Source organism: Rhinopithecus roxellana, chromosome 4 (assembly GCF_007565055.1).
Source record: "Rhinopithecus roxellana isolate Shanxi Qingling chromosome 4, ASM756505v1, whole genome shotgun sequence".
In the NCBI taxonomy this organism is placed as follows: Eukaryota; Metazoa; Chordata; class Mammalia; order Primates; family Cercopithecidae; genus Rhinopithecus; species Rhinopithecus roxellana.
In genome coordinates, this window is record NC_044552.1 from 155,944,293 (window position 1) to 155,971,594 (window position 27,302).

The 27,302-nt window shown below is 40.5% G+C and overlaps 1 protein-coding gene across 3 annotated transcripts in view; it reads left to right on the forward strand.

Moving 5' to 3' along the window:
• The window catches only part of PRKN (parkin RBR E3 ubiquitin protein ligase), a 1,396,422-nt gene that overhangs the window by 505,777 nt on the left and 863,343 nt on the right, over positions 1–27,302 (forward strand). For 2 of the 3 annotated variants that reach the window (XM_010373152.2, XM_030929284.1), the window contains one exon: positions 23,629–23,750. In XM_010373152.2, coding sequence (XP_010371454.1) covers positions 23,629–23,750 — 122 coding nt within the window. The remainder of the gene's footprint in view (positions 1–23,628; positions 23,751–27,302) is intronic. The other variant, XM_030929283.1, reaches the window with a different exon arrangement.

Consider the following 27,302-nt stretch of genomic DNA (forward strand, 5'->3'; position numbering starts at 1 on the left):
TGGGATCATTGCTTCCCAGTCTTTCCATTTGTATATACATATGGTTTCCTAAACATATATGTTAGGAAATAAAATAATAAAATAATAAAAGTATAAATATATAATAACACTCTGTGTGTGTGTGTGTGTGTATATATATATATATATATACACAAAGCCTTACATTGACAGTGGTCATTTCCTATAGCTAGCAGTTTATATGAGTTAATAAGTATTTCCCAGGTAAATCCACATTGTCCTTTGATATGAGATTTCCCCACATATGTTTTCTGAAGTTAAACGCATCAGCTACATCTACTGTCAATTTTGTTGTGGGTTGATACAACAAAATCTTGGATCAAAGCACATTTATTAAGCCTCTGCTGTGTGTTCAGCATTTGATGAGGCTCCATGGAGGGTGCAGAGATGAGAGGAGCTCCCAGGTCCCCAGTGTTGGGGAGGAGCAGGGGAGATGTGCACAGGCAGCAGAGATCTCAGGTTCTCCAGGTCTCTTTGGCCACGTCAGTGTCAGGTTAGTAGGAAAAAGAAGGTTACATTAACTTTAACATGTTTAAATACTTTCCAAAATTCTGAAGATACCGAAGAGGTGAGAGAAGGTTTTCCGATCTCTCAGCTTTAAAAATAGAGCACAATAACATGGAAGCCTGAATTCCCCAAGTTCAACAGGTGCTATGGTTCGAATATGGTTTGTCCTCACTGAAGCTCATGTTGAATCTTGGTCACCAATGTAGGTGTGTTGGTTTAAAGGTGGTGGGAGCTTTAGGAGGTGCTTGGATCTTGAGGTATTTACAGTCATGGATAGATTAATGCCATCTGACAAGAGTGAGTTCTCACTTTTGAGGGACTGGATTAGTTACTATGACAGCGGGTGGTTATAAAGTTTGGTCGCTCTTTGTGTTTTGTCTTTTGCACTTGCTCACTCATAGATGTGCTCTCACCACATGATGCTGTCTACCATGTTATGATGCAGTCCAGATGGGGCTGCCCAGTCTTGGACTTCCCAGCCTCAAGAACTGTGATCTATATAAACATTTTCTTTATAAATTACCCAGTCTCGGGTATGCTGTTATAACCACAGAAAATGAACCAAGACAACAGGGCTGTCTCTCCCAAGAACACCAGGAGTTTAGGCTACCACTAACACAGGGCCTCTCATATGAGTATGGTTTTTTTATGGACTTTGATCAGCAAATGGCTTTCCACTGTGTAAAACTCTGATAGCAGCTCAGAGCAAGATGGCTTGGGCCCTGGGGATTGCAGCAACAACCTTAATTTCTTGCCATCATTTTCTCCCTAGGGCCTATAATACTAGAGTAGCTGGGTCAGGGTGGGTCCGTGCCCAGAAAGAGGATGCAGCATCATCCATTTCCCCAGTCCTACTTCCCTCAGGATAGATTCCTTCCAGAAGCCTTCCAGTCTCTCTGTTAATTCCCTTTGATTGGCTTCTCTCCTCCAACTGGGAAAATATAAATGATGGCATGGAGTAAGCTTTTTTTCCAACTTGTCCCTCCCCACGTCCTCATTAGTGGATGTAAATTCAGTCATGGGTCACTTATTGAGGGGGACACATTCTGAGCGGTCCCGCCTTAGGTGATCTTGGCATTGTGTGAACAGCATAGAGTGGACTTACACAGACGTACATGGTGTAGCCTAGTACACACCTAGGCTTCATGGTACAGCCTATTGCTCCTAGACTGCAAACCTGTACAGCATGTGAATGTACTGAATACTATAGGAAATTGTAAGACATTGGCAAGTTTTTGTGTATCTAAACATAGAAAAAGTACAGTAAAAATACAGTATTATAGTGTTATAAAACTACCATCGTATATGCAGTCCATTGTTGAGCAGAACATTGTTATGCAGTTCTGTATACTCAGTGTATCTATATGTCAAATATAGCTCAGCTTGGTCTCGGCTTAAATCCTACTAAGTCAAATAAAGTATTGTAAGAGATAAGAAAAGGAAAAAAAAGTCTTTTTTTGGATGTGGAGAAGTATCGATGAGGGGCCATCGACTCAAAGCTTATTATAGTGGTGGAAGGCACCACCGGGAGGTTGAGTGACTAATTTCAGGTGCTGACACCCACCACAAACACTGCCAAATCAGTCTTTGTAGTCCTTCATTCCCTGTCCTTTAAAAAGGGATACATCAGAATAATAGTAATATTTATCTCATGTGATTCTTATATCATGTTAACAAAATGACAACAACAGTTCTTGAAACATTGTTAATATACATAATCCTAGGTAGGCAATGAAGAGTTAACAGATTTTACAGGTAGAGGTGTGGGAATGACGTTTCAGGGGGAAAAACCGGGACATGAGAAAGAGATACAAAGGTAGGAAAATGTGTAGTACATTTGTAGAAAGGGATACTGTGCTGTTTGTGGAGCATTATGGGGTGTGTGTGTGTGTGTGTGTGTGTGTGTGTGTGTGTATGTATGTGTCATGTGTCTGTTTGGAATAAACCAATATACACATATGTATAGATGTATAGCATTGATTTAAGTTGGTCAAATACCAGCCTGTAGAATTCTTCATCCCAATTTTTAATTTTGTTTACAAGCATAACTAGGGGTTCCAGCCTATCACAATTACTGCAGTTTTTACTGCTGCTACTAATAGTTCTATTAGCAGTGCTATTATTATGATTAACTGCCTCTACTGAGCTCTTATTACACGCTAGCCACATGCCAAGAGTGTCAGTCACACGAAATTCTTCAAGTGCCCTCCTATTACGATCTTCACTTTACATATATGAAAACTAACGACACTGAGGTGAAGTAAACCAGCTACATGTATTAGTCATTTTTTGCTGTGTAATAAATTACCACCAGTGTAGTGGCTTCAAACAACACCCATTTATGATCTCACAATTTCTGTGAGTCAGGTCCCACATTTCCGCAGGTCTGACCCGCAGACATTGTGGGCGGTGCTTAACTGTGTCCTCCACTCGGGGTCTCACAGGATGGATCAAGACATTAATTGGGCCGTGTTCCTTTCTGCTGTTTGGGATTCTTTTTTCACACGGACATGATTGTTGGCAGAATTCAGTCCCTGAAGTTGTAGGACTGAAGTCCCAGCTTTCTTGCTGGCTGTCAGGCGCGGTTGCTTTCAGTTCCTTAAGGCTCCTGCAATGCGCTGACATGTGGGACCCTCGACACGGTAGTTCACATCTTCAAAGCAGTCAGAAGCTCTGTCTCCATATCTTTGTTTCCACAAGATCTGGACTGTTTTTTAATGGGAGCTTCTCTGATTGGGTCAGGCCGACCCAGGGTATCTCCTTTTGGATTAACTCAAAAATCAACTGATTTCAGACCTTTTGCACATCTGCAAAAATCCTTTATCTTTGCTATTTAATATAACCCACTAATAGGATATCTGATCATTTTTATAGGTGCCACCCGCACTCAAGGGGAGAGGGTTACACAGGACATGTATATCAGGGGACTGGAATTTTGGGGATTGTCATAGAATTCTGCCTCCTATGTTGTCCAAGGTTGTAAAACTAAAAGGTCATTATTCAAACCAAAACCAATGTTTTAACTGTGAAACATTACATTAAATCTACTTTTATCTCTTTCATTCTTTGTATCTTATCCTCCAACTGGTACATCATCTTAGAAACTGTATTAACTGTTAGATAAGATTATGTATGATTGAATTAGTGTCTGAATTCTCTATACCTTTAATGTTCTGTTGATTCTTTTGAAAATCCTTTCTTTTAAAGGATTATGTCCTTGTCAAACCCAGACTGCAAGGTGATAAAGCAAAGACTTGCCATCTTACATTTTTTCCAATTAATTTGCATCTGCTAAAAATCTTTTTCTGAACTTATTGAGTTTGACCTGAATATTTACATCTCCCCTCTTCTGCCCACTAGTATTCTACTATAAGCTTCATACATTTTTTCAATCGTCTTATTTTGAGTAATGAAATAATGCCAGAGACGCATAGTCTGTGTCAAATTATGGCTTGGGAGACTGAGGTATTTGGCTGACGATTTTGGAGCAGTTGAGCCTAGCTCTGGCCGTGCCACTGTGGCATCATGGGAATGTTCAGAGTTCTCTGCTGCTCCAAATTTAATTGAAATCCATGAATTACTGAATAAAGCATGCTTATTTGAAGAGTTTAATAGCTTTGGTTTAAGATAGCAAAGTGAGAAACCAGGGCTTCTGGAATACCTTAATACTTTTCATAGTCCAGTAAATTTCATTCATCAGCCAGGTTACTGTCACAGCAATGACACATATGCTCAGTGACAAACAGACCAACTGAAGAAGGTCTATGTCATTTTGCTGCAAATTCAGTGTCATCAACTAGCAGCAAATGCAAGATACTGAGCTGGGCACTAGGACTGAGGTGAACAAGGAGGAAAAGAAATAATTCCTTTACTCACTAAATGAATACACATCCTGGGAAGAAACATAGGCAGAATATGCCTTTTTTGCGCATTGGTCTTAAAAAAGAAACTATGCCAGCAGGAACCAATCTTTCACACCAAAGCATTCTGATATCATGAGGGAAGATTTTCTAACAAGGCATCAGATTGGTTACGTTACCATTCTCCTCTCTTTACTCATCTAACTCTTTGAAAATAAACATTCACCAGAGAATGGCATAGCTGGCCAACGCCATGCAGGATAATTTCACTCAATACATTCCATTTCAAGAGAAGAGTGGAGAGATGAATTGTAACATTTATTGGGAACTTAGTCTGTATATGCCTGTTTCTTTCACTGCAAATCCCTGCTGAAATCCATGGCTCTAAATTGCAGTCATTGGGTGAGTGTTGCCTTTTTGAATACTTTTCCCTGACGCCTGCCTACCCCCTCCCCTTGGCTGCGCCATGAGTAGACCATTCTGTGTCCATGTGGAGTTCGGTTTCCTGACCTCTGCCTTGAACTTTCATCTTAACTTTTTCTCATTGATTGATTTAGTCCCTCTTTTACCTTTGGTTACTGCCTGGGTCTCTGATTTGAGAACCTACCTGTTGGGTTGTGCTCTCTGCATAGGTGACAGATTCCTTCTTACCTGCTTTGCTGACCTCTGCTTAGTACTTGAATCTTAACTTCTTACCCTTGCTTGATTTAGTCTCTCTTTTATGTTTATGTTGAAATTTTTTCCTCCATGAACTCTGGCCTTGCTGGGCTCATATCATACCTGAAGATTCCAGACTGTAGTTGCCTGTTTACTCCCTTGTTAGTTTCTTTTGCTATGCAGAAGCTCTTTAATTATGCAGGTCTAATTAGGTCCCTCTTGTCAATTTTTGCTTTTGTTGCAATTCCTTTTGAAGACTTAACCATACATTCTTTACCAAGACCTATAATGGGAAGGGTATTTTCTAGGTTTTCTTCTAGGATTTTTATAGTTTGAAGTCTCACATTAAGTCTTTAATCCATATTGAGTTGATTTTTCTGTATGGTGATAGGTATTTTTCTGTATAGGAATCCCCATACAGAAAAATGAACTCCAAGATGCATTGTCTTTAATCCATCTTGAATTTCATTCTTCTGTATATCTATAGCCTGTTATCCCAGCACCATTTATTGAATAGGGAGTCTTTTCCCCATTGCTGATGAGACAATTTTAATATATGAGACGATATTCACCGATTATAGGCAAATACTTACACCATGTTATATAAGGGTGTTGAGCACTGTCGGATTTTGTGTCCGTGGGAGGTCTTGGAGCCAATACTTGATGGAAACAAGGGGGCAACTGTACATGCCTGGTAAGGGTATTTTATTTTATTTACTATTCTCCAATGTCATTAAAGGCAAATACTATTAGCCCTATTTTATATGTAAAGAAACTAACCATTTAATCTCTAAAATATATTTACCCATGGACCAAAGAATCAAATCAAGGAAACACTGATGAATCTAAACAAGTGTTTTAATTGAAGATATCCATTTGTGAAATGGAGAAGGAAAGATGTTATCTCCCTGAAGTATGTTTTTTTTTTTTTTTTTTTTTTTTTTTTTTTTTTTTTTTTTTTTTTTTTCTCCATGCTGCGGAGGACCATTGGATGATGCACAAATTTTTTCATCTTTATTTTAAAACTCAAGTGCATTTTCTACCTAGTGTTGCCTTTTACTGTTCATTCTGAGTAAAAATCATCTCTGGCAGAAACAAGATATAGTATCTATGCAAAGATCCAGCTGGCCTGAGTTTGCAATGTGCGGTTTAATTTAGAAATGAAATAAAGCCAGTAATGAATGGTAGAGGAAGCGGAAGAGCTACAATGCAGGTGGCTTGTCAGTTTTTATTAATTTTTCTAGACAGGTAGTCAGCTATGCAGTGTTGGAAAAAGAAGTGTTTGACAGATCTCTGAATCCACTGGGTTCTAGCAGATTTTGTGAAAGTTTCTGTCAGAGCAAGTGGAGTCTTTGGCTGATTTATTTTTTATTTTTTGTTTATTTATTTTTTTTGGACAAGACCTTTCTCTGTTACCCAGGCTGGAGTACAATGGCAGTATCATGGCTCACTGTAGCCTTGACCTACTGGGTTCAAGCGATTCTCCCACCTCAGTCTGCCAAGTATCTGCAAGGACAGGTGCATGCCACCATGCCCAGCTAATTTATTTATGAATTTATATTTTTTATTTAGGTAGAAACAGGGTGTCTCCATGTTGCCCGGGCTGGTCCCAAACTCCTGGGCTCAAGTGATTGGCCTGTCTTGGCCTCCCAAAGTGCTGTGATTACAAACGTTAGCCACCATGCCAAGGTATGTAACTAAACAGGCATATGGTTGGCAACTGAGAAACAGAAAAGAAATAAGAAGATGGACATTCTTTAATTCACTGCCACAGAGGAGCAAGAGTGGAGGCCCATGTGCATTATCTACCACCCCACTTGTGGCACCAGGTCCCTACACAGGGAGCTTCACTATTAGGGTCCCGGCACTGTCTCAATGTCACCTCACAAAGTAGGGTGATTTCTACTCCGGGAATGCTTATTTTCTGTCCACTCAACTCATACCTTAGTCTCATAAATCTTTTAGTGAACGGCTTCCATACTTTGCTATGCATCCAATTTCCCTGGTAAACTTAAAAATTAATAACTGATAAACTGAATAAATAACTCATGTCCAAGCCTCAACCCCAGATAGGTGGATTTGCTCAGAGGCGCTCCAGAACAGGCCCCGCTGTTTCCAGCCCTGGCTGCCGTGGTCAGCAGGGCTCTAGCCTGCCATACACCTCAGGGTTCTGCCCTCTGCAGCATGCACTAGACAGTGCTGGGCTTCCCACACCTAGTGAATAAGTCATGATGCCTCTTGATGTCATGACTCCAGGACTTGGGAACCCCTTTCAGCAGGAGCACAGGCTGCACACAGGAGCTTTCCACCCCTGCTGAGCCACCACCATCATAACTGCCGCCAAGCATCCTTCCCCAGAGGGGCTTCTGCAGGGAGTGGACTGGGTAGCACCGCTTTCCGGAAAGCACCTCCGGCAAGTGCTTCCAGAGACTCTAACGTTTATGAACGGTGGTCCTTCCTTTGGAGGGCTATCGCTGGCTGTTGCCACAGCAGCTCAGTCCTCTGAAAGGCTGACCTGTCACCCCAGGGTGCAGTTCTGTGCTGGGACTGTGTGGGACATGTCTACCTCTCAATCGCACCCTTAACCCCCTGTTCCTTTGCAAAGAGATTCTGTCAGAATTTTATCCCACACCCCTACTCACCTCCTGTCTTAGTGGACATTTTTATACGATGATAGTGTTTTTTTCTCCCTTGAGTTAATAGGAATTGTGCTTCTCAGTAGAATCTTACATATTCCTCTAATTGATGTATTTATTAATAGTCTTAGAGTCAGGAGAATCTCTTGAATCTGGGAGGTGGGGGTTGCAGTGAGCCAAGATTGTGCCAGTGTACTCCAGGCTGGGCAACAGAGCAAGACTCTGTCTCAAAAAAAAAAAAAAAAAAAATTAAGTAGTGGGAGACCAAGTCTGAGAAGCCAGAGCAGTAAAAGGAGAAGGAACATGTGGATGTGGATGTTTGTTTTTCTGCTTCCTTCTTCCCACCCCCACACAGAGGCTATAGAAAGGGATGTGGAAACCATGCATATCAGGAAAGAGATTGAAGGGGAAAAAATGACTGGGCCTTGGTTCATGTAGAACATGGAGAATGTGTCAAGAGGTGCTTTTTACAGTTTTTCTGATATTAATCATTTATCCTTGATTAAAGAAAGATTGTTCAATTGTAGAATAGCTGTATTAGTTGAGCATATACATTTATACAAGAATACTATATTTGTCTGTACACTGAAAATCTTGGTGTTTGGAATATATCAATTAAGTGCGAAAGTAGAACTAAGTCTATTGCAGGCTTCACCTGGTATAATTATCATGTCCTAATTATTACTTCCAGTTAAATTAAACCTAATAAGAAGGATCGGTTTCTTCCAAAACCCTGATTTTATCCCCAAAGTGATTTTCCTTACTTCAAACACAGAACCAAAAGCAAGATTTCATTTTTCAATACAATGTTGCTGACTGTCGGAATCATTGTAATGCACCTTGGTCTCCTCATCTCATGATGAACTCACTGTGTCTGCGAGCGGCTGTTCATCAACGTGTCCTGGCTATGTGGCCGTGTGGCTTTAACATGAAAGTCCAATGCTGGAGCTTCCCAGACACCGTCTGTGAGAGTCTAACTAGATCACATTCCTGCCGCCAGATGGTTTGGACAGGTGATCAAACCATAGGTCATTTCCTGAAAAAGCCAGGCAAGCTGGGTTTTTAAAAGAAGGACTTTTTACTGAAATTAGATTGTTTAATTAGTTTGGAAAATCTAGTTAGAAAGTGAAGATGGCCTTTCAGACCAGGACAATGTTTCCTGCCGATTGTGGCCACAGCCATTGCCCATCCTGTCTCTTTGTCCATTTGGGGTCCAGAAGGGTTTAAGTTCATTGCCCTTCAGTGTTTTTGAGACAGAGTCTCACTCTGTTGCACAGGCTGGAGTACAGTGGCGCGATGTCGCTCACTGCAACCTCCACCTCCCGAGTCCCGGTTCAAGCAATTCTCCTCAGCCTCCCATGTAGCTGGGATTACAGGCACATGGCACCATGCCAGCAAATTTTTGTAATTTTAGTAGAGACAGGGTTTTACCATGTTGGCCAGGCTGGTCTTGAAGTCCTGACCTCGTGATCCACCCACCTCGGCCTCCCGTAGTGCTGGGATTACAGGCCTGAGCCACCGCCCAGCCTGCCCCTCATTTTTATTTCAGCCTTGCTCCTGTGTTCAGTGATGTCCATCAAAGGCTTCATCCTCAACTCTAAAGCCAATTAGATAGAATAAACAATCATTTCAGTAGTCTTAATACTATTAAAATAAGACTCTCCATTTTATTAATGATGACACAAACATGGTGGCTATAATGTAACTTTCCCTGCATGATGTGGTTAAATGAAGATTTATAACCAATTTACATTTAATCTTTTGACAACATTCATTTAGTATCACCAAATAACAGAAGCTGAGATACATTTAGTTTAGAATCCTGACACTGTAAAAATAATTATCAAATTGCATGTCATTTTAATGGGCCGGGAAGAACATTCCTCATTATATTGTCACAGAAATGAAGTTATTTTAGGGTCAGTTGATTGTGATTTTATCTTTTGCAAGCTAAAAGACTTTTTTATACCACACCATTAGTTTCAAGTCTAGTTATCTGGTTCCTCCGCATAATATTTACTGTTTTTATTCATCAAAACCAGGGAGAATGCAATACAATGTAACCTTCATCTGCAAAAGAATCTAAAGCCTGGTAGGGGAGGTAAAATTATCACCTTTCATGTGCTCAGAGCCACAGGTGACCAGTGACTGCCATCCCCAATTACACAGAGAGAACCATCCAACCCTGAAGAAAGGAGAGGACGCAGTGTGTGCTGTGGTTTCTGTCTTGACTCTTTAGGGGAACCATGATTCTGCTGCTCAAAACCAAGGATACTGGAGACACAAAAGTTTAAGACGGTACAGCTGAAGCAAAGTGCATGCAGTTGGAAGTTACAGAACTCTGGGTTTTGAATTGGCCCCACCTCCAAACTTCCCTTCGCTTCCTTCAGGTGCCTATTTGTTTGATCTGTATCCCTTTGAAGGTGTTCCTACAGTGTTTCCTGGCACCTTGTTGTCTGTGTGTGTATGCTGTACGTCTGAGACCTGAACCAAGCTCCAGAGATGATAGGGGATGTGTCCGGGTTCACTGCCTAACAGCACTGAGCCAACACCTTTTGATCTAGGATACATGGCTACCTTCTGTCCTCCTAAGGGTATGAGTGGATACACCTGGATAGAACACAGAATCATGGGAATGTGAAGCTAGAATAATTCCAGAACAGTACATCAAAGAACTTTCAGTATAAGACTCTATTATAAAAGTGCATATGGGTTTAGTTCTCACTATTCGTGTGTGTGTGTGTGTGTTTTATTCATTTTTTTAAGGCAGGTTGTCATTCTGTAGCCTAGGCTGGAGTGCAGTGTTACCATATTTGCTCACTGCAGCCTTGACCTCCTGGGCTCAACCAATTCTCCCACCTCAGCCTCCTAGCTGTTCCTAGCTGGAGGTAACAGGCATGTGCCACAACATTCAGCTAATTTTTTGTTTATTTTTTATAGAGATGAAGTCTCACTGTGTTGCCCAGGCTGATCTCGAACTCCTGAGCTCAAGCTCAACTTGTCTCAGCCTCCCAAACTGTTGGGATGACAGGCATGAGCCACCATGCCCAGCATCGTTTTTACTATTGTAAGCATGCTAGGCTCCTTCCCAGTTGTGTGTGCATTGTGAAATACCCTTCACAATGTTTCAGAATACATCTCAGTGCTATTCTAGGATTTGAAAACTGTTACAGGGAGGTTTGTCTTGATTGTTTTATTATTTTCTCACAAACTACTACTGTTGAGTGCACATGAGATTTCCAGCAATATTTGTTGTTAACATTATTGATAGATGGCATCTTGATAGGTTTTTAATATTCCTCTGTTTCCTCAGGACCACCACCCCACTTTCTAACCATCGTTCTCCCTTTCCCCAACCAACCCGATCCTTTTTGCAGGCAAGATTTAAGTACATTTAGAAAGCTAGATACTGCCTGATAAGTTATCAATTTATATCTTCATTTTTTTCCTACTGACTGCTAATATAAACATGCACCACATAAAGACATTCAGTCAAGGATGGACCACTTATATAACAATGGCCCCATAAGATTTTAATTGAGCTAAAAAGTTTCTATCACCCAGTCATATCATAGCTCTCATAATGTCACATTACCTTTTCTATGTTTAGATGTGTTTAAGTATACCAATACTTACCACGTGTTACAGTTTTCTGCAGTATTCAGTACAGTAACATGCTGGACAGGTTTATAGCCTAGGAACAATAGGCTGTACCACAGGGCCCAGGTGTGTATTAGGTGACACCATCTAGGTGTGTGTAAGTACACTGTGATGTTTGCACAATTCCACAATCGCCTAAGGACACATTTCTCAGAATATATCCCTGTTGTTAAACAACGTGTGACTGTATATAAACATGTTTAGATTTCTCTAAGTTTACCTTTTATAGAGGCAATGAAGAATACATGCCAGCCTGTGACTCTGCAGCATTCTCAAAGTCAGATTTTTTTCTTCTTTAGGCAGAGACAATGTCAAAAGTAAACACAAACCTTACTGTAATCTTTAGCACAGGCCGAGCAACCTTCCTGTGTTTTCAAAATGTTGAGTTTAAACGAACTTCCTTAATCTCACCAATTTCTTAATTGTTTGATCGTTCACAGTGTTTAATGTCTTCCTCGGACAACATTCTTTTTGGTTGAAGGTTGGGGTGGGGAATAGAAGTGAAACCACTGACATAAAACTTGCCCTTGAGAAGCTTCAAATCTCAGGGGAGATCTGACTTAAACAGGTGAAGTCACTGCAGACGATGGGATAGCTCAGCCTGCTACAGACATTGAACTTGAAGGGAACTACAGCAAGGAGTATTTAGGGTAGGAGAGAGGCGACCCCTGAGTGAGGTCTTAGATGGATTCCTGGAAACCTTTTGACTGAGATACTCATGATATAGAAAGACTTCCATGGTCCCACAGTACCAGCGAAGAGTGTTTCAGCTGGAGTAATTCCGGTGTAGACTTTTAGAACAATATGTAATTCACGGTCTTACCGGTCTTGATTAAAGGAAAAAAATAATGTGTTTTCCCCCAGCATGATGACATCACCATGTGTTTCTAACTTATCACTGTGCTACTAGAGAAAAATATTTCTTCTTCTGTTTTAAGAGGTAGTAGAGATTTTATGAATCTCAATCACCACCAAAAGCTTTTGGAAATCAATACTAGAAACGATCAAATTTTTTAACATTATATATTTTGTCTTATCATTTGTTACGGGTGAAATAAGATGCTTAAAGCATCAACATTTGTAAGAGGTTTATTTAATGTTAGCAGTGAAGATAGGAAATATTATACTTAAATAAAATATTTATATAAAACTGATTATATTGGCTATTGTAGATGAATAAAGAATGTAGGAGTTCGGAGGCTCACACCGTGTTGCTCCACTCTCTAATGCGATTCTTCTGAGGGTTCATTTACTTAACAGGTTTTTCTAACACTTAGAATGTTTTAAAAAAAAATTTTTTTTAAATTATTTTTTTAAATAGCAAGAAAAGTACCACTTCCGGAAAAATTTAAAAAAAAAACAAAATTGTATTGATTCTCAGGTCATTCCATAGATTTCATTTCTTGGGATAACATTCAATTTGTAGAACATGTGCTAATCTTTGAAAATGAGACTTAATTGTCCTCATTGGTAATTGCTATACCTGTAAATTCTTGCTGAATGCCAGTGCTTTAAAACATTAATGGGAATTTCCATGAAACCGTTAGCACTGATTGCATGAGGGACGTGGGTATAGTGAGCCAGCAGCTGCAGCGGTGTCAGTGATTGCTGGCCTTGGTCCATAATTGCCGACCTGTGTGTAAGTGCCACTTTGCAAGAGCCGTGCAATCAGTGCCCTGCAGTATTTAGTAAAGTCCACCGTCTGACTCAAAATTATGATCATGTGGTTAAAAGGAAAGCATGTGCTTTCTTGTCAGAAAGGCTTACCTGCAAATCTCTGATGACCCCGGGTGCTGTCTTGGGGACACCACTCAACCCATGAGGTTGTGTTTTCTTTGTTATAAAATGCTGACAATCGCACCTACCTTTCAAAGAAGAATGGGCACAAATCTAACAAGTGTGCCATTATATTAAATTTTGAAATATATATTGAATCCCCTTCAGTACCATTCCACAACCATACAATACAAAAAGCTTTTATGTTGGAAATACTGTTTTTTCAATGTATATTAGCTAACTTGAAAATGTTATCAACTAGACTAGATCATGTAATTATTTACTATTTTCCTTCCTAACTTTTCTATAATCCAACTGTATCTCTTACCTCATAATAAAATAGTGATTCACAGAAAGAAATATGATTCTGGAAAAATTTAATTCAATTTCGGGACTTTCCATCAGAGTTTATGTTCCATAATATTATTAAATGTTTAATTATAAAGGATTTGGTTGGGAATGAATAATTTTAAAAAGAATTATTTGAGATTTATATTTCATCTATTTATAAAAATCTAGAATAGGTTTAAGATGGAAATACTTTCTAAGAATCAACATTTATAAAAGCAGAAAAGTAGCCACCTGAGGAAGTAGGAGGAGTAAATGCTTATAGCTTGAAGAATCCGTGGGAGGAACTTGACTTCTGAATTTCTTTGGCAGCAGATACAAATAAACAACATGTGCTGAACATTCCCTGTATAGCAGACATTGTGCTAAGTGCCTCACCTCCATTACTATTTTTAAATTCCTTACCACAGTCTATTGAGTTATATACTATTATTGTCTCAGTATTGCAGATGAAAGAACAGGCATTGAGGGTCAGTTGATTTGCCAGAGATGACAAGGCCAGGCCAGGGTTTGACATAGAGGTCATGACTCCAGAGAGGTGCTGACTCTATTTTTTGTTTGTTTGTTTGTTTGTTTGTTTTTTGAGACGGAGTCTTGCTCTGTCGCCCGGGCTGGGGTGCAGTGGCCGGATCTCAGCTCACTGCAAGCTCCGCCTCCCGAGTTTAGGCCATTCTGCCTCAGCCTCCCGAGTAACTGGGACTACAGGCGCCTGCCACCTCGCCCGGCTAGGTTTTGGAATTTTTTTTAGTAGAGACGGGGTTTCACTGTGTTAGCCAGGATGGTCTCGATCTCCTGACCTCGTGATCCGCCTGCCTCGGCCTCCCAAAGTGCCGAGATTACAGGCTTAAGCCACCGTGCCCAGCCGTTTTTTTAAATTTAAGTTCTATAGTACATGCGCACAACGTACTGGTTTGATACATAGGTATACGTGTGCCATGTTGGTTTGTTGCATCCATCAACTCCTCATTTACATTAGGTATTTCCCCTAATGCTATCCCTCCCCCATCCCCCAATCCCACAACAGGCCCTCGTATGTGATGTTCCCCACCCTGTGTCCAAGTGTTCTCACTGTTCAGTTCCCACCTATGAGTAAGAACATGTGGTGTTTGGTTTTCTGTCCTTGTGATAATTTGCTCAGAATAATGGTTTCCAGCTTCATCCATGTCCCTGCAAAGGACATGAACTCATCCTTTTTTATAGCTGCATAGTATTCCATGGTGTATATCTGCCACATTTTCTTAATCCAGACTATCACTGATGGACATTTGGGTTGGTTCCAAGTCTTTGCTATTGTGAATAGTGCCACCATAAACATATGTGTGCATGTGTCTTTATAGCAGTGTGAGTTATAATCCTTTGGGTATATACCCAGTAATGGGATTGCTGGGTCACATGGTATCACATGGTATTTCTAGTTCTAGATCCTTGAGGAATCACCACACTGTCTTCCACAATGGTTGAACTAATTTACACTCCCACCAACAGTGTAAAAGTGTTCCTATTTCTCCGCATCCTGTCCAGCATCTGTTGCTTCCTGACTTTTTAATGATTGCCATTTTAACTGGTGTAAGATGGTATCTCACTGTGGTTTTGATTTGCATTTCTCTGATGACCAGTGATGAGGAACATTTTTTCATGTGTCTGTTGGTTGCATAGATGTCTTCTTTTGTGAAGTGTCTGTTCATGTCCTTTGCCCACTTTTCGATGGGGCTGTTTTTTTCTTGTAAATTTGTTTGAGTTCGTTGTAGATTCTGGATATTAGCCCTTTGTCAGATGGGTAGATTGCAAAAATTTTCTCCCATTCTGTAGGTTGCCTGTTCACTCTGATGATAGTTTCTTTTGCTGTGCAGAAGCTCTTTAGTTTAATTAGATCCCATTTGTCCATTTTGGCTTTTGTTGCCCTTGCTTTTGGTGTTTTAGACATGAAGTCCTTGCCCATGCCTATGTCCTGAATAGTGTTGCCTAGGTTTTCTTCTAGGGTTTTTATAGTTTTAGGTCTAACGTTTAGTTCTTTAATCCATCTTGAATTAATTTTTGTATAAGGTGTAAGGAAGGGATCCAGTTTCAGCTTTCTACATATGGCTAGACAGTTTTCCCATAGGTGCTGCCTCTTTCAGCCAAGATCGACATGTCCTGGGCTATGGAGATGTCATTGTGAGGGAATTGGACAAATTATCTGTAGTATTGATGGTTTCTTCCATCTACATTTATATTATGGAGTTTATTCAACTTTTGGAAGCTGTGACTTTCCTGGCACCACGTTAGCTATGCCCATTTCCTGGCCTGTGTCCATTTTTGAAAGAAAAAGCAACCACATTTACTCTTTTTGGCTGCAAACTTCGTTATTTATTTAAACCTAATTCTTAAATTATGCTTCACTCTACAGTTTTGTCTTGGTATGGGAAATTTTGTTATTACTTTCAAAATGAAAAATGAAAAAATAAATTGGCAACAACAATGACAAACATCAGAAAAAGGCATTAGATTTAATCAGCAGTTTTTGCCTCAGTAGATGAAATTATTGTGCAGATATGTTAATTTAAAAACCCAGCAAAAATGTTAGAATTAAGTTATAACTTTTAAGTATAGAGTCTCCTTAGAGATTGCTAAGCATGTTTTAGAAGTATTTTTTAGAAGTACATTCACGGGATGGATAGTTGTGTAACTGGAAGGTGTTTATAATATAGCATAACCTTGGATACTCCACAGGAGTTAAGATTATGGCTCGTTAAAAGCATGGAACAGGCAGTTTGATTCCGTCGTGTGCAATAACCTATTGGACAAGGATTGGAGTGAAGAGTGTTCATGTAATAATTGTCTTCCTTTAGAAGAGTGTTCTACTTGTTGGTAAACTTTTAGAGTTTCACTTTTTCCCCTTAACATTCACTTATACCAAGTCCTATCTATACAAACATAAGTTTTTTTTGGTTTAGTTCTTATATAAGTAACTTTTCTGATGTTAGTTTAATTTTACTGATTTCAAATATGATATCCCAACAATTTAAAGAGCGTCTGGTTGGTAGAAAGATGTTCTAGATATTGAATGATCGTGGCCGCATTCTATTTTATATTTCTTTGTTGCCCTGACACTACCATACTCACTTCAGTTTTCACTCCATTGAAAATATTGGAGAATTTATTGACCTAGCAAATATCTATTGAGTGTTTACTGGGTTCAGGGAACTTCACTAGCCATTTGTAGCATATGAGATAGAGTGAAGTGTTACATACAGAGAGGGTGTATCCGTAGAAAAGATGTGCACAGGTACAGAAAGGTCAGGGTGAGTGCATTGAGGGCCAGTGGTATGCACACAAGTTACCATGAGCCTTCAGAAGGGGAAGGAAGGAAGCGGCCAACTCTTGAAGAGAGTGGTCCACTCACATAGTGAGATAGGAAGATGGGCACACACGGCGCCTTGCGGTGACTGGGATGTTAGGATGGTCAAGTGAATCGGTTGGGGTTGGGTGCATGACCTTTCCAGAGAGTGCTAACTGTGGCTCCCTAGAGGGAGATTTCTAGTGAAATAATGAAGCCTCTGTGTCTGACCTGTCCAGTTTAGCAGCTTTTCCCCCAGTAACCTATATAATGGTGAAATGGTCATTATCCTCATCTTTTTCTTTTTTGGTTAGGGGGACAGAGTCTTGCTCTGTCGCCCAGGCTGGAGTGCAGTGATGGGATCTCAGCTCACTGCAACCTCTGCCTCCCGGGTTCAAGCGATTCTCCTGCCTCAGCCTCCTGAGTAGCTGGGACTACAGGCGTCCGGCCGCCAAGCCCGGCTAATTTTTTGTATTTTTAGTACAGTATTGCTTTCATCGTGTTAGCCAGGATGGTCTGGATCTCCTGACCTCGTGATCTGCCCACCTCGGCTTCCCAAAGTGCTGGGATTACAGGCTTGAGCCACTGCGGCAGGCCGATCCCCATCTTTTTGATGCTCCAAAGCAAGGTGTCCTTAGAAGAGGTGATTCAGGAAGTCCATTCCAAATGAATTTAATGTGGAACCACTTTAGACTAATTCTGTAGGTATCAGTTAAACTAGAATTAATGAATACCTTCAGTCAACACGAAGAAAAATGGGTTCTGTCTCCATAATGTGTAAGGAAGCGCTTGTGGGACGTCAGAGGTGGTGCCGATGCTGTTCATTTGGTACATATTGGTTGTTTCCTTGTGGAGACATGTATTCCAGCAAATGTGGTAAAGCTCTGCTGAAGGCCAGTACCCAGAAATACAATAGCAAGAATCCTGGCTGATGATAAGTGCCCCTGCTGTTACTTCTGACCAGATCCCTGTCACGGGTCCAGAGGCTCTGGCCATGCATCTATTCCACAGGAGATGCCTCGGCTCCAACAGGACTGAGGTGACTCCCTGCGTGACTAGGGGCAGGGCTGAGCTGAGGGAATATGGCAGGTGTGACTGAAAAATGGGAACTAATGACACCAGCAGCAGCATTCCTGATGTGTAAGAAACAAGGACAACTCTGTAGTCAGGAGGAAAGAGGGAAGGAGCTGAAACCACCGATAGCCAGGCTTGGCAATGTGGGGGGCTTTGGACAAAGGCTGGGGAGGACGCCTCATGCCAGCAGCTCCTTATCAGTTGCTGGTTCTGTGGTGTTGGTGCAAGCCAGCTGTTCAAAGAGGACAAGACTGCACTGGCTACTTTCCTTATCTTAGATGTCATTTTTAGGGAAATATCATGATAAAGGAAATCTAGGGCAGAAATCATACAGGAAGTGCCAGTCTAACTGTACCTTGAGCATATGGGTCAGATTTCAAAAGTGGTGATGGAAATGGAGATGGGGCCATTACTGTCCAGGTGCATCTCAAGAACTGATCCCCGTGGCGTAGGAAATAGGGGCACATGGTGGTGAGAAGCTTTCCTCTGCCCCTAGCACTACAGAGCTCCCCCCATCTCTGACCTACTCCCAGTGCCACAAGTAACAGCTTCTTCCTTCCCCTTCTCTTGGGCCAGCGTTGTTTTTATATGAACGCAGATTAAAACAAGCTGTTTCATTGCCCAGAGAGTCTCCGCATTGTCAGTTGAAGAGGGGGCCAGACACACCAGTGTTTTTTTGTTCTCTTCTTCTGTGCTTTCTAGTTTGGTAGCTGCTACCCACATGCAGCTATTTAAATTGAAACTATTTTAAATTAATAAAACTCACAGAGTAATTCCTCACCAAGTTTCAAGTTCTCCATAGGTTGTTGTAGCTAATGGCTACATATGCTATCTACGTGTGTGTGTGTGTCTCTCTGTGTGTGTATATATATTAATATGAGATAGTGCAAATGGAGAGCATTTCCATCATTGCAGAGAATTCTCTTGGGTGACATTGTTCTACTTAATGTTTTAATAGCTCATGTGATAAATATCACTTAAAATCAGTCCTCTTCCTGCTGTTTTGATCTCTTACAATATGTTGATACTGAACAGTATTTTACCACGGTATGAAATATGTTCAGTCTTACTCTCTCCCCACCTAGAAAACAAATCATCCAAGCAATTAAATTCTCAGTGACAACCAGTGATGGAAACTTCTGAGGTTAATGAAAAGTTTCCATTAGAATCAGAATGACTCTTCCTAAGTATCCTGTCTTCAACCCTTAAGCCTATTATCTAAAATACATAAAAGAAAAGTGATAACTGTAAAGATTATGCTGGTTTCTAAAAAAAATCCAAAGCAAATAAAAGATATTTTCAAATATTGGCTCTTTTCAATATGTTGTAAAAATTGTTATTTCAGCAACATTTTTGACCAAGAAAAGAAAGGAAAAGAGAAGATTTGACGGACGGTTCTGTTAGGCAAAGTGGGAGAGAAAACTAAAGAAAAGATGGACTTGGTTGGGCATGGTGGCTCACGCCTGTAATCCCAGCACCGTGGTGGCTCACGCCTGTAATCCCAGCACCGTGGTGGCTCACGCCTGTAATCCCAGCACTTTGGGAGGCTGAGGCGGGCGGATCATGAGGTGAAGAGATTGAGACCATCCTGGCCAACATGGTGAAACCCCGTCTCTACGAAAAATACCAAAATTAACTGAGCATGGTGGTGCGTGCCTGTAGTCCCAGTTACTTGGGAGTTTGAGGCAGGAGAATCACTTGAACCCGGGAGAAGGAGGTTGCAGTGAGCCAAGAGCCAAGATCGCACCACTGCACTCCAGCCTGGGCAACAGAGCGAGGCTCCATCTCAAAAAAAGAATAAAAAAAAGAAGAAGAAGAAGAAGAGGAAGAGGAAGAGGAAGAGGAAGGTGAAGATGGACTTCTCAGGCTAAGGAATGGTAGAAAGCCAGTGGACCTCTGAATGGCTGCAGTGACTCACACTTTGAAAGGGCCTGAACTCGGTGCGCTTTTCTTTTTAACTTCTCTGCAGAAAAAAAAAAAAAAAAAAAACCCAAAAACTTCTGAATGAAATTAACATACTTTATTTGCAAAATCATTACACAAGTAGACTTAACCTTCTGGCACATGACAAAATAATTATATACGTTCGTTGATGTTTTGGGTTGGAGGAAGAACTTGGCCGTAGGCAGGTATCCAGGAGAATCTGCTAAATCTGGATTTATAAACATGAGCAGTTTCACTTTCTGTAAATCAAGCCCTGTAAGTGGATTGAATCCTTCATCTGATATTTTTTTCTAAATTGTTTTTTTCTGAGAAGTACAGTTTCTCACGATGCAGCATTCCAGGAAGGCTTCTGTGGTCAGGAGAAGTTTGAGATGTGCTGTGCTTTATCCTTTCGTTCTTTTTTTTTTTTTTTTTATTTTTTTTGAGACGGAGTCTTGCTCTGTCGCCCAGGCTGGAGTGCAGTGGCCGGCTCTCAGCTCACTGCAAGCTCCGCCTCCCGGGTTCACGCCATTCTCCTGCCTCAGCCTCCCGAGTAGCTGGGACTACAGGCGCCCGCCTCGTCGCCCAGCTAGTTTTTTGTATTTTTTAGTAGAGACGGGGTTTCACCGTGTTCGCCAGGATGGTCTCGATCTCCTGACCTCATGATCCACCCGCCTCGGCCTCCCAAAGTGCTGGGATTACAGGCTTGAGCCACCGCGCCCGGCCTATCCTTTCGTTCTTACAGAGTCACACAGCTCTGAGAAGGGCTATGGTCAGGGGACTTATTTAATGTGGCTTCACTTAGCACCACCTAAATTGGTTTGACTGGAGGATCCCCAATATTTTGGATTGTCATCTTTTATTATCTTACAAACCACTGTCGTCGTCTGTAGTGCCTACTTAAAGTATACCTGATTAGTCTATGAATAGAACTACCAAAATAACCAAATCACTTAAAAAACTAAATGGTTTTAGATGAAACATATCCCTAGTTTTAGGATGTTGAAGAATTTAGGAGTGAAGTAGCATGATGTCAGAAACTTTATTACAGCTCCTTCAACCAAATAGTTTATACATGTAGTATATGCGTGTATAGCTATACGAACACACACGTGCACGGGGACCCCAAACATGGCAAAATGTCTGCAAGTGATGAATTACAATGAAGGATGTGATTTGTACAACTTCTGAAATATCTGTGTTTCAAAACTTACTATACAAAAAGGGGGAACTCTTAGGAACACAAACATAAGCTACGTTAGTTATTGGGAAAATCAAGAAGCTGCCATACAGAAGAGTTGATTAAGAGAGAAAAAGGATTTTAAGATCCAAGAAGAAGTGAAAGGGGGAGATTCACGCTATTGACTAGAGACAGCTACATACCACGAGAAAGGTTTTTCAGGTCATTTTTGGAATTGCCTTGCCATTCCTCTAAGAGTTATGACTCCATATTCAATAGTTTCTACCTTAGGCCCTTCAGCCAGGCCAATGGGAACATTGCCCAGAAGATTGTCGGGGTGTTATTTGTTTTCATGCCTGTCCGGGTCACAGCATGACACAGAAAATCTTGCCAACTTTTAATTGTGTTATGTAGCCAAATAAATGGGGAAGCCATTCTGGAGGGGTTTTCAAGATTCGCCTAATGCCCCAGCTGCTTGACCAAGTGGAGCCAACAGCTTGAAAAGCGCTACAGCCAGGACTGGCCTGACCTTGATCTTCCTTAGACTAGCTATTAATCCCCAACTTGCAGCTGGGTCCAGAAAGCAATGTGTGTAATAGATTGCATGTCATCTTGTATGCTTCTAGGGCACGGACATTGGCATGCAGTATTTTCTGAATAACTTCTGAAGGACTTTAGTGAAGGTTGTAGCATTCAGAGGTGGAAGAGTTCCTTAGTTTTCGGATTCTGCTTTGATATATCATTAGGTGAAACAATATTGCAAACATCACTATTGCCCTAAGGGAGAGACAAGAGTCACTTAGTTTCCTGCAATTGCTGAGATGCTTCTTAAATATTGTAAAACTCTTGCTAATATGCTCTTTCAACAACGCTAGTGTCTTCGCAACCCTGACTCCCCTTGCAAAGCTTTTGCTTTTCCTGTTACTTTTCTTCCTCCTGTTTTTTTATTGTTTGACCTCTACAGTAGGTTATAAAAATTGTGAAATTGGATTTGTTCATATTGCTGATAAAGATTTTAACAGTAAAGGTTCCTACCTTCCTCACTAAGCCCTTCTTAGTGCACATCAAAATTATCACAGTTCTCGTGATCTTTTGATACTCTGCATGTTGCAAATATTTATGTTACAGATACTTCTATTAATATTTACTTATATATTGCAGATATTTCAGTCAGTTGTTACAAATGTTTCTGTAACATTAATACACGGTTCTATGCTGCATTTATATTACACATGAAACATTTTCTGTCATTATTATGTTTGCTAACAGCAATGTGATATTTATGTACTTGAATATCTTGTACATTAAGGCATTAAAGTTGCACAGAAGTGTCAGAAAATAGTACTTTCACATCAATATAAACGTGTATTTACATTTTATCTTCCATTTCCCACTGGAAACTGAATAGTAATCTTTATAGAGTAATAATTATAAAATATATTACAAACAAATGATAAAACTATAAAACTTTATGTCTTTGTCGTGCTTCAGATTTTGCAAGGTATTGTCACCTACAATATTAGCAAAGGTAGCTAAACAAATGATAATCCAATATGTCTGCAAAAGCGCTTTTTGTAAATTCATGAAACAAATGAAGCTGCAAAGGACTTTAGAATCTCTCATTTTTTTCATTATTTTTGTTCTAGTTGTTTTTAATAGACCATATGCATTTGCGAGGCTGAAGATTTTCATTCCAAATGTTAAAAAATAAAACTTAACTATTATCTGTAGATGCCTCTGATGATTATAGTAAAATTTCAAAGAAACTTTTATGTCATGATCTGTTATATTATCCCACCCAGGTAAGGATTGAAAGAAAAAGCTATTTAGTAATTTTCAAAATTTAGAAATTCAGGAAGGAGGTTGTATTTCTGGTAAGTGCTTATGAATAAAATTAATTCTTAACAGATATGGAAGTATAAGATGATTAAATTTCCCTAGTTTACAGAGTATCCCTATATGGTGACAATTGAGAGAAATGATCTGAGATTGAACTATTGAATTAGTTGTTTGTTCACCTTTTCCTCTTGAAAGTGTATTATTTGAATGGTGTTTGCCTAGTTAGAGAGATCATAAATGAAATGCAAACCATCCATTTCTGCACACAGCTGCTTGGTCTGTGAAACCTCCTCAGGGTTGGCCTCTTTTCTTATTTTATGTGTGACTGTGAATTGGAAAGTCATCCCTGGAAGCCCAGCAAACTGTGATCGTATCATTTGTATCATGAGAAATGGGCTGGTTTTTCTCTATAAATAAGATTTTATGAGGAAAAATCTACAGTCTTCAAAACTGTGTCCAGCAGCACAAAATAGAATTCAGGAACCTCCTGAAAGAATTCCTGTCATCTTTTAAAACTTCCACGGCTAAGAGCGCCTTTGACTTTACTGTGTTGCAGATACACTTGGCCGATTCTCTTGGCAGTAGGCTGCATACTTTGCTGAGTAAGTCACAGGGCTATTGGCAAGAGAAAGAAAAGATTTCACTCTTGGAGCATAAAGTTAGATTTTCTAAATTAAATTGTTGTATTCTCATTGGAATATTTATTCCAGTAATGTTTCAAAATGTTCCTAAGGACTGAGTTTTAAAATTTGCCTCTAACAAGCTTTTAAAGAGTTTCTTGTCTCAATTTGGATTCAGCATTGTTAGCCACTTCCTCTGCTTTTTCTTCCCCAGCAGATAGACCAATCTACAACAGCTTTTATGTGTATTGCAAAGGCCCCTGTCAAAGAGTGCAGCCGGGAAAACTCAGGGTACAGTGCAGCACCTGCAGACAAGCAACACTCACCTTGACCCAGGTAAGGAAATGCAGTGTCAGCATGAGATGCCAGGAAAGTGAATGTGTACTAACACATTGCCTTTCAGTTTTTCTAATCATACTTCGCCCGTCTTTGAAAAGACATTCTTTTCCGTGGTTGTGGTAGTTAATGATAGCCGAAGTTTCATTTATGCGGTTTTGTCTTCCGGATTTCTTTCTACTCTGTGAAAGTTTAGATTGTACAGTGTCATTTCCCCATTACTGTATCCAGGCCTATGAAAGGAAGCATGGAGAATGCTTTGACAGCCAAAAGAGGTTGGTCTTCTGTTACGGTGTGATTAGAAGGGACCACTTAGGAACCTTAGGCTCCTAGAAATGTTCTGTATCTTGATCTGTGTGACGGTAGCATGGTTATCTACAAAAGTCAGCATTCACTGGGCTGTTTGGTTAAGATTGGTGCACTAAATGTTAAGTTATACCTTAATTTTAAAAAGTGAAAAAAGAGAGTATGGATCAGCAAACAGTATGCATATAAAGCAAGAGTCAGTCAACTAAGTTCTGCTATGGCCACTGCTTGTTTCTGTACAGCCCATGAGCCAAAAATGGTTTTTACGTTTTCAAATGGTTGGGAAAAATCAAAAGGTGAATAACATTGTGTGACCCATGAAATTCAGATTCTCATATCCATAAATAAAGTTTAATGGAGAGCCAGCCCCACCCATTTCTGTACATGTTGCCTATGGTTCCTTTCCTGCTTTAAGTGCAGAGTGGAGTGTCTGGGAAACAGACTGGGTGGCCTACGAAGCCTGGAATACATACTCACTGGTTCTTTAGAGGAAAGGTTTGCTGACCCCTGATAGAAAGTGTCAGGTTCCGGCTAGGTGGCTGCATGGGATCTGGCTGGATGTGATGTGGATGCAACAGAGGGCATGCTCGCCGAGCGCGTCCAGTCCACGCGGTAGAGAGAGCACAAACACGGAGGTGTCAAGGACACAGTGCTGGGGGCAGTCAGGTGCGCGAGTGTGGATAAATACCCCAGGTGCCAGCCAGGAACCCCAGCCATGACTGACACGTTCAGATTCTATTCTGCAGGCTGATGGAAACCACAGCAAAATTGTATAAACCAAGGTGATGTGCAAACGCTGTTGAGGACAGTTTAGGCTGTAAGAGTTTGCCATTAGGCTTGAAGATGGGGACAGGTTGAAGACAAAGAGGCAAATTAAGGCACAATTCATCTGGTTCACAGATGAGGAGCTGTGGGCTAGGGTCAAGGTGGCAGCCCTGTAGAATGGGTGTTACAGGGCCTGTTTAAAGAACTCAAAAGATCCACCTAATGAAGGAGAAATCATGGATCCATCGTCTCAGGCCTGAGAAAATGGTGCAATTACAGAAAGCTGTGATTCAGTGTTTCACTTTCACGAACATTTCAGCTGTCCAGAGAAATTCATTTACAAAGTCAAAACTGCACAGGAATGATGACCACTGGGCTCTTTCTGGGACGGTTCTTTGGCAGCGCTCTTGCCGGGCAGCAGGCTGCGGGCCCAACGTCCCCGAGAGGGGTTGCTTTCACCTGCCCCTCTCCTCTGCTTTTTTCTACACAAGACGCAACCTCATCTACCCCAATCTGTGCCTAAGTCCTGATTGCTTTAGATGGCATGTATGACCTATTTATAGCAACTTCCTAGTATTCTTGGTAAAAATAGCAATAAAAATTAATATTGAATTCCAAGCTAAATTCTTTTCAGGCATTATCTGATTTAATTATTTCATAAGAACACTCTCAGTTAAGCATTATTAGTAACCCTATTTTAGATGTGAGGATAATGACGCTTAAAGAGATTAAGGCATTTGCCTAAGAAAAGAGGAGCTTATGAGTGTGGACTTGGAGTTTGAACTGGACTGTCTAATCTAAACATTTAAGTCCTGCAGCTTTTTAGCTTTTTTTTTTTTTTTTTTTTTTTTTTTTTTTTAACACACAGATATAATTACAATAGGTGTCACATACTCAGATGTCCACAGTGATCACTCAGGTGATGAGAATTTAGGTTAGATGTGGGCAGTAGGGGGCAGTGAGGGCGGTTATGGAAGGGCGAAGCGGAATTCATGTTGAGAAGTCGCTTCTGCTGGTTGCCGGCAAGAGGTGAGAGGGAGACTCAGTATGACTGGATTGTTTTCTTTTTAATCAAGGTAAATCATCAATCTAGAATTTGACATGGGATTTCTCATTTAAAATATGCTTTGTCTGGGAAAAAAATAGAAAAACAGAAAGAAAAACAACCTGCAGCATCTGCCCAAACATAACAAACCAAACTAGAGTGTTGTGGGGATTAAATGGTACATTAACAGTAGGTGCTTAGCAGAGCCTGACATGTAATAAATCCTCAGGAATAGTAAGGCATGGCTGAGAGGCGATGACATGTGAGCCTGAGAGAATCTTCCAGAGCCAGTCAGCCCAATTAGAATTCTGGCTTCCTTCGGTCTTACCTATGTCAACTTGGTAATGTCTATTCAGTGGTACAATAGTATCTATTTCCTATTGTGAGGATTAACTCATTTATGAAGAGTACTTAGAACAGTAGCCAGAACACAAATATTTAGAAATGTTAAATTCTTTATTATTATTCTATTAATATTACCATTTTATGTATGTATATATATATATTTATATACACACATGTAGGAAATCAGTCTAGACTTTGGCTAACTTATTTCAGAGAAGTAAAACCACCCCTACCTCTGCTGCTCTGCGTCAAGAGGCTGTGACCATTTCCATCTCAGGCTGAGGCTCTGTGATGACGTCATGCCACTCTGCTCCCCTGGCCCAGCATCCTGGGAAGGATGATCAATCCCTCCGTCTGGTAGTCTCGGCTCCACCTCCATCTCCAAAGCCCAGTCATGTGACCACCTGGGATTTTTCTCAGTTCCCAGAGATGCTCCACCTTTGATATCTAAATTCACGCTGTTTCTTCCCCAGCACTGTTTTCTACTCTGCATATCATTGACTCTTCTCTTAAGTTTTTCTAGAGCTGTTGGTCTCTCCTCTCTTCATTTCCTACCCTGAGGGGCCAGACTGTCAATTCCAGTATTGCAGGTATCATTCACTTCCTGCTCTCCATTCTACCAAAGTGTCCTTACTTGTCTATGTTCGAAGAGCCTGTAAACCTTGTTATTAGATCAGAAAACTTTCAGCTTGGGTCTCCAGTTTATGTTGAACACCTCACAAAGTGCCTTGTCCATAGAAGGACACAAGTTAAGTAATGTTGAATTAATGGCATTTGTATTTGAAATTTTCTACGTTGATTCCATAAATTCATACCCTTTAGAAATTCTGCCTGACCTCATATAATGAAATTAATCATAGCAATTATGACAGCTTCAGTACAGTGTACTGATTTTCTTCCTTATCTTTATACTGTATTTCTATTTTTCTCCAATTCTCATGACAGTCCTGCAAAGTAGATGCTAATATCCAGTGTTTTTATGAAGAGACTCCATGAGGTTAAGTAATGAGCCCAGAGTTACACAGTTCATAAATATCTAAACCAGGAGTGAAAAATCTACTCTGTATTTTTCCATAGCCCTGGCCTTTACT